The sequence below is a fragment of the Dipodomys merriami genome, unplaced genomic scaffold (genome assembly GCF_024711535.1).
Source record: "Dipodomys merriami isolate MVZ:Mamm:240054 unplaced genomic scaffold, mDipMer1.0.p SCAF_36, whole genome shotgun sequence".
NCBI classification, from domain to species: Eukaryota; Metazoa; Chordata; class Mammalia; order Rodentia; family Heteromyidae; genus Dipodomys; species Dipodomys merriami.
Genome location: NW_027205159.1, coordinates 14,062,127 through 14,070,956, shown reverse-complemented (window position 1 = coordinate 14,070,956; position 8,830 = coordinate 14,062,127). Strand labels below are relative to the sequence as shown.

Here is an 8,830-nt window from a genome sequence, read left to right as displayed (position 1 = left end):
TGCTAAAATATGTTAATACAATAGATATCAGAAAAGTAACAACTAAAATCTGAAGCAATGAATCTGTTCTTTGTATTATAAACAGTTCCTGGTGGTAGCTCATACATGTAATACTAGCTATTCTGGAAGCTGACATCTCATAATCCTAGTTCAGAGCTGGCCTGGGCAGGAGACTTTGTGAGGATCTTAGCTCCAATTTACAACCAGAACACCAGAAATGGAACTGTGGCTCAATATGTTGGAGTGCTAACCTTGAGACAAAGAACTCAAGCACCAAGAGTGACAATAACAATAACAAAACCATTGCTGCTTAGACTATCTATTACTTGTATTATTGTTTTATGCATCTCAGGTGTTGACACAATTCACACTCTTCAAGTCTATATTGTCTATATCTGAGCAGCTCTGTCAGCAGGTGGAGGCACCAGAAGAAGCAGCTGGGGCAGCCCAGACTCTCACTTCTGCTACCCTGGGAGGTTTTTGTCATAGCTTATATCACTGTGGGAGGGTAACCATAACCATGTTGACAGTAATAAGTGGCAACATCTTCAGCCTGCAGGCTGCTGATGGTGAGAGAATAATCTGTCCCAGATCCACTGCCACTGAACCTGGATGGAACGCCAGATGCCAAAGCACTACTACTATAGATCAGGAGTTTAGGGGCTTTCCCTAGTTTCTGCTGGTACCAGGCTAAATATCTATAAATGTTTCCACTGGTTCTGCAAGTGATGGTTGCTGTGCCTCCTACAGTTGCAGACAAGGTGGATGGGGACTGGGTCATCTGGATGTCATACCTCGCATCTGGCAGGGGAAACATGAAACAAATATCCACATTAGTAACCGAATTATAAGAAGGCTCTCTTGAAGAGTAAAGCATCATGGATCACACTGAAGAATTTTAATGCCCAATATTCTTTATCCTTACCTGGGAGCCAGAGCAGCAGGAGCCCCAGGAGCTGAGCAGGGATCCTCACGTCCATGTTGTGTGCTGACTGGGACAGACTGCTACACTGACTATGAGCAGCCTATGAAGAAGTCCTGAGGGCAGAGGGCTGTGCTGCTGGCACATGCAAATCATCAGCATCTGGACAAGGTTAAACACAACTGTACGGCTGCCTCATCTCAGTAGATCTACACAAATTTGAGTCTCAGGAGACTTAGGTCAGGCAACAGTCTGTATTGTAGCCACAGAAGAGAATCAGCACATTTCTTTCCTGTGGGTGGAGCAGACCACTGATCTCATTGAGGATAAAAGTCTCTTTTCTTTTTAGTCCTTTATCTGAGACAAGACCTATTCATCAAAAGGTTAGTTCCAGAAATTTACAGACGTTTGTACAACACTCATTTGGCACAGGCATTTATTATCCAGAGCAGGAATTTTGGGAATTGCTCTGATTCACTGATCATCTTTATGTGGTAAGTTGTCAGCACTGCTGCCCTGTAATGCCATCCTTAGAGATGAAATAAGAATGTGAAGCTATTACATTGATTAGAAAATAGTTAAACTTGTGAATTGTGCAGCACAGCCTTGTTTTCTCCTATATCTCTGAATTTCTTGCATCAGCAGATACATAAAAGCAAGACATTTTCTTCTCTTCAAACCTGACCAATCTTTTCCACCATCCTAGGGGTGTGTATATTTTATAATGTCCATTATTGAGGTCTTCATATTAACTTCTGGGTTTTAAACATCTTAACCAAAGCTACTGTGTTTGAATCAGAGATTCTCCTTGAAAAGAAGGATAAACTTGGGTTATGCTGAAGCCTACTGAGTTGCCTAAACCTACATATATTCCTTTCATTTGGTAGTCTCTTCTATTTGAGAAGAGAACACTGTGTTTAACACCTGGGTTAAAGATATTGGGCTCAAGTAGAGCGAGTAGAACCATAGAAAGGAAGATCATGTTGGAATTTTTTAACAGAATCCAGGAGCCAGCAGTACATGGAAATGTCATTCATAATGAGAGGAGGCAACATGGAGCTTAGAAGCAAGAGTGAGGAGAGCTGATTGTCTATGCTGGGGAGAAAGAGCATTGCTGGCTGCACTGAAGGTGCTGAGGTGGAATGAGACACAAGGACATCCATATGGGCCTGTGCAGTTGTCAGGGCCCACAAATCACTACTGCATGGGATGCAAAGTTGACTCATCTCAGCAGTGTTTTGCCAGTCTGACCAATATATGAGCAAATATGTGAGGGGGTTGCATGCTATGATCATGTAAGTGACAGTGACAGCTGGTGTTTCTCATCATCCAAAAAAGTTGATCATGTGGCTAAATTCATGAGGGATCAATGGTCATACTCTTTTTTTAAAATTTTATTTTATTTGTGAACATACTGTACAGAGGGGTTACAATTACATGGGCAGGATAATGCGTACATTTCTTACCAAGCATTGCAGCCTCCTCCTTTTGTTTACCCTTCACGTCCCTTCCCAGCCTCCCCCCTCGCCCCCAATCCCAATCCTTCTCCTTCCCCCCCTTCCCCCCCCCCCCCGCACCGACGTTGTAAAGCTCATTTTGGTCATGACAACTTGTACTTCTCATTGTTGCAACAGGTCCACCTGTATAATGGTCATACTCTTGAGAGAAAGAATTGTAATCTGATACAGGAGAACTTTGTCTAAGAATGTATTTCAGAATAACCTATTGCTGTGCATGCAGGTGGATAAATCACCATAAATTCACACATATATGTATGTATAAGACTAGATGAATGAATGTGTGGATGGATAATTTTTCACAGTCTAGAAGTAATGATGTTCTAGTTCCATTAATAGATAGCACCATCACTAATGTACCTGTAAACTTTCTCTAATAAATGAAACAAGTGACCCTTATGGAAATAATTGATTTTTTTAATCAAAACTAAGAAAGTGTAAGGTAATTTTGGACCAATTTCTTGCCAAAAAAAAAATCCTGGTGTGCAAGGTAAAGGAAAAAGTGGAGAGAATCAACTAGAAAGGGATGCCCACTGACCAATTTCAAGGGATTTTGAATACCATATAAACACTAATATACCGCATTAAATCAATTGTAAATCCTTGGATTCGCCATGATATTTTCATAAGAAATGAGATATTCTAAAATGATCAAAAACTTCTCCACACATTTTCATAAATTGTAAAAGGGAAAGAATTATTATACAACAGAGAAATCTGGCAGCCATCACCTAGTTTAGAATTGAAATGAAGATCACCAGTAATGATGATTCAAACCATGGGTCTGTTAACAGTCACCATAAAAAGAACACAGTGGCAATTCTGGACTTTGCTCGCATATATGTACTATTGAATATAACCTGAAGGAAAATTGCATGAATCTAGTTTGAGAGGCATTCAGAAACATGGCTGCTGTGCAGTCACTAAGAATGATAAGACCATGATTATATTGTGTTTTTTTTCTTACACAATAGGATGCAAAATAACATATATTCTTCCATTAGAACTCATTTATCATTTGGCAATATTTCACTGGCAGTAGGCAGAGATTTCAGTATATAGAAGAATGGAGAAACAAAAGGTAATTCAAGAGAGGAAGCTCAAACAACACTTAATCCAGGGGTTCATTTGTTATAGCGAGATATGATTTTTTCCTACCTCTCTCCTCTTTCCTCCTGTGTCCTACTTCTGTAATTAGGATAAGGTTTTGCCTTGTTGTTAACAAATTGTAGGACCATGTATACTCCTTGCCACGCACAGTCTTCTTCCTACCACTAGGATCTCAGTTTCTCTCCATGAGGTCAAGCCAGGTAAGGTCAACTTGGGCAAATACTGGAGACAATTACTGTCCAGGGAATGACTTCGCATACAGGCCAATCAGCTGTTCTGAAATGGGATTAAATTAAACATCATTAAAATCAAACTGCCTACAGACAAGAATAGCTGTTTGTAGTAAGAGCTCTGATGTGCATAACAAATGCATTGGAAGAGCAAACATATGTGTCCATTCTTTCATCTATGACCAAGGCCATGAGTTAAAGACCAAAGAAGGGAAGTAAGTTATATTTTGAAGGAAGTATCATTATGAATCAGAGGGATATAATTGATCAAACATGCTTCCTCTCCCTTTGCCTGTGAACAAACCACTTCAAATGAAGATTGGTTCTCTTTATTAACAGAGATATTAAAAAAGGTCTAAGATACTCTTTTTTTGGGGTCCGGTCATTGGGCCTGAACTCTGGGACTGGGCACTGTCCCTCAGCTCTTCCGCTCAAGGCTAGCTCTCTACCACTTGAGCCACAGTGCCACTTCCGGTTTTTTTCTTTTTGCTTATGTGGTGCTGAGGATTCGAACACAGGGCCTCATGCATGCAATGCAAGCGCTCTACCACTGAGCCACCTTCCCAACCCTAAGATGCTCTTTTACAGGGGGTTCAAGGCTTGTTTTGAATAGAGAGTCAGGGTCTGGTTCATGTTACTCATCTGTGTGTTTGCTGAATTTCAATTGCAGGGACATGATGGAGTGAAAAATTAATATCCTTATTCAGAAGATGAATTTGTTAAATGGGCTTCAGTGAGATCACATGGAATATTTTTAATGAACCACAGATGTTCAATTTTAACTTGTTCCTCTTCCTCTCATTCTAATCATGCTAAGAGGTGAAGAGACAAAACGTGTTCTAAGATGCCCACTACCCACTTCCTTTGAGTAATAGTGTTGCTAGAGAGAGTGGCAGGTGGGATGGCGTGGCTGGAGTCTCTGGAAACAGGGCAGCATGAGAAGTATTTGTTCATTGTCTTGTCTTTGCATTAAAATGAGTGTTCTGTAAGATCAGAGGTTTGTATCTACAAGTGCTCATGGTACTGTGAGGAAATGTACTGAAGATATTTCAGCTTTTACCCCCAGAGGGAGCTGTGGCACCTTAAATCTCTTGGTGACAGAGGGACTGGTTAGCATTTGAGATGTCATTGGGGGAACTAGTTGTCCTGAGGTGCAGCAATGAGAGGGATTCCTAAGTAAGTGAGAACTCATTTTTGAAGATGGTGTTTGCACTGATGGAAATCTAAGAAGTCTCTTTGGACGATCAGGATGTGTTAGCTAAGAACTCAAAACATGTGAGGTCATTGTGTTTTCTATTCTCAGATTCCCATTTGGTCTCTCTTGTATTGCTATTGGGACCTTATTCTATTATTTTCTTTGTATATTGCTTTTTAGGTGTTTGATCAAAGATCAGAAGCTTCAATGATGTTTAAACATTCGTAGCATTTATAATCCATAAAATAACTACTTTGAAGTCTATTTAGCATTTGGTGGTTGGTTACTGATGTCATTGATCTTTTCTAAACTTTTCATTTCCAATTTATTGTTTGAATCTCTAATGGCTTACCTTTATCTACACAGCATGACAAATGCCAGTGATGGGTCAGGTTTCCTACACTACAAGTCCATCCTGCTTCTTCCGTACACCCTGGTGTGTGGATTGAGAGTGCATTCAATGTGCAGCCAGGTCACCTCACTTCCCTTTGCTCAAGGCCTCTCTTGTGTCTCTGTCACTCACACATGGAGTGAGGTTTTAGAGAAGAATACTGAGGGGAGGCCTAGGAGGGATGGGGGAGAATGATGAAAGGGTGTCATACTTATAACTGTACTTGTACTTACAAACTGATTTGTTGAATGGTAACCACTTTGTACAACTACTTAAAGACAATAAAGTTATAATTAAAATTAAAAAAAGATTTTGCAGGACACCAGAATCAAATACTATGGGGGAAGAACAAAGAAATAAACAAAAATAGATCACATAGTACATTATAAGTACATTAAAAAGAACAGCAAGAAATATAAAAAAAATTGTGGCCCTATCTTGGGATTCATTTCACTTAACATCAGCTTATATGGTCATACATACAGAGCTTTGGACCACTTCTGCTTGTCCTGGGCATATACTAGTTATTGCAGATAAGCAATACTATATGACTTATGATGCTTTGGGTCTGACTTACACCACTTAATATAAATTTTTCAGGTTTTCCATTTCCTAACAAATATGGTGATGCCATTTTTTTGATGGAGGCATAGAATTCCTATTCCTTGACCCATTCATCTACTGAGAGGCATGTGGGTTGGTTCCATAGTTCAGTGGGAGTTGATCTGGAACAGAGTTCACAAACCATCAGCAGCCTGCAGCCTGAAGATATTGCCACATTGTACTATGAACAAGATTATAGTAGACCTCCAATAGTGATACAAGCCATGACAAAAACCTCACAGGAAAGCAGAAGTGAGAGACTGGGCTGTCCCAGCTGCTCTTCATGGTGCCTCCACCTGCTGACAGAGCTTCTCAGGTGGAGTCAGTCTTTTAAGGTGACTAGAATGTATTGGGAGGAAGGTCCTGGAGGCATCTGCACACCCTAATTCTCTGTCTTCCTTCTCATGTCAAGCAGCACATATCTGACATTGCTTCTTCTGACTTACAAAGAACATACATCTGTACTTATGTGTAGTCCAGGATGTGCTAAAATTTGTAGTCATTCATTAAAGAAGAAGCCTTTCTAGGTATGTCAAAGTAAGCTTTTAAAAACAGGGCAACATGGTTTTTTACAAAAGATTTTTGAAAAGCAACATTATAAAGAAAAAAACTGTCATTAATTTTTAAACAACTTGTGACTGACACATTATAATATATTTGAAGTACAGTAGGTTTTGGTATGTACACATATTGTCAAATCATCTAAACAAGGTAACTACTAATTAGTCCATCAACCTAAACATTTACCAATTTCTTCTTGTCAAGGGATTATTTTCTTCACCAAAGAGATCTTTAAAAAACCATTTTCTAAACTAAAGGCAGGTACCTATATACCACCTGCACCAGAATCAGCTCCAAATAGATCCAAGACCTCAATATAAAAACAGACACCTTGAAAATATTACAGGAAGGAATACGAGAAACTCTAGGGCGCCTTAGCACAGGCTGAAATTTTCTTAATAAAGACCCAGAAACACAACAAGTCAAAGAAAGTTTGGACAAAAGAGACTGCATGAAACTACAGAGCTTCTGCTTGGAAAAGGACATAGCAAGCAAGATCAATGGAAAGCTCAGGGATTGGGAGAAGATCTTCACTAGTCATACAATGGACAAGGGCCTCATATCTAAAATATACTTAGAATTCAGAAAAATAAATCCCCCAACAACGTATCATCAAAGAAACAACAGCCTGATTAATAAGTGGGTTAAAGACTTAAAGAGAGACTTCTCTGAAGAGGAAATAAGAATGGCCAGTAGACACATGAAGAAATGCTCAACTTCTCTAGCCATAAAAGAAATGCAAATCAAAGCAACATTGAGATTCCACCTCACACCAGTTAGAATGGCTATAATCAAGAAATCTAATAACAACAGATGCTGGAGGCGATGTGACCAAAAGGAAAACCTATTGCATTGTTGGTGGGAATGTAAGTTTGTTCAACCACTTTGGAAAGCAGTATGGAGGTTCCTCAAAAGACTCTACATAGAGCTCCCCTATGACCCAGCAATCGCACTTTTAGGCATTTACCCAAACGATCACAAGCAAGGCCATACTAATGATCCATCAACCCCAGAGGCCAATCTATTTGCAAATTAGATCAGAAGCTTTGTAGCATTCTCTGGTCTCTGCTAATACCAATTTAACTCATTGCTAATGTGCTGACTGACCCTGCAAGTGATGACAACTCTGTTCCAAGAGATGCATATAAGTGGGAGGACTGGGTCAACTGGATGTCACATCTTGCACCTGACAATGGAAACATGGAAAACATTATGCATTTAATTAATTATACTATCCAAGTACTTCCAGAAAGAAGCAGGCTGTTTCTGTTTCTCGATATTATTTCTAACATATTTATAAGATGTTTCTTTGTTTCTTTTTATGTCTTCTCACACCGTATAACCACTGTTTTCACTGTATTTGATGTTGGTATAATTTGTGTAGGGAAAGGGAAAAAAATCATTTAAATAGGCATACAGGTGGTCCCATTGAAACAATGAGACATATAAAACGTTAAGTTGAAAAAACGAACTTTACAACTTTGGCGGAGTTTGGGGGGGGGTTACAGTGTGGGGGGTAGATGGGAAGGGATGGAAAGGGAAAACAAAAGAGGAGGGAACAATGCTAGATAAGAAATGTACTCATTACCTTGCCCACGTAATTATAACCCCTCTGTGTGGTATTTTCCCAATAAAACACACACACACACACACACACACACACACAAACATGAGATGAATAATCCCCAGTATTGTCCTTCTTTACCTTGGAGCCAAAACTGTAGAGCCACAGGATCTGAGCAGGAACCCTCATGTCCTTGCTGTGTGCTAAGTGGAACCTTCTCCTGCACAGGGTGTGAGCAGCCTATTATGATGTTTTCAGTTCAGTGGGCTGAGCTCTGGGCACATGCAAATTAGCAGGAGTTGGGCAGGGCTGGGCATAACTGCAATCTGGCAGACTTCAGTGACAAAGTACAGACCTAAAGACCACAGATGTCCGATTATCTTGCACATAATGTGTTTCTCCATGGTGAACAGAATATGTTGTCCTGTGAGAAAAATAAATGTTTTTAATTCCCATATTGTCCAAGACTTGCTAGTATTTTCTTTACTGTTTATGTTAATGTAAGCCAGTCACTGAGACATAAACATTCCTAAAGGAGGTCAATTTTATACTTTTCCTGCATTTTGTATCTGTGAATTTTGTGACACAGGATTCTAGAGCATTCAAGTTAATTCCCTGAACCACATTATATAGTTAATAATTATCATTATTATCCAGATTGAGATATATATATATATATATATATATATATATATAGAATTCAAAAAGTTTTATGAGAGTTAAAACTCTTGAAAAGT

The 8,830-nt window shown here is 39.4% G+C and overlaps 1 gene segment (V, D, J or C); it reads right to left on the bottom strand.

The window, feature by feature from the left end:
• Window positions 1-408: 408 nt before the first annotated feature.
• Window positions 409-1,149, bottom strand: LOC138804220 (immunoglobulin kappa variable 1-27-like). The segment is given in 2 exon segments: window positions 409-801; window positions 926-1,149. Coding segments are annotated over 2 exon segments (366 nt in total).
• Between the last annotated feature and the right edge of the window lie 7,681 nt (window positions 1,150-8,830).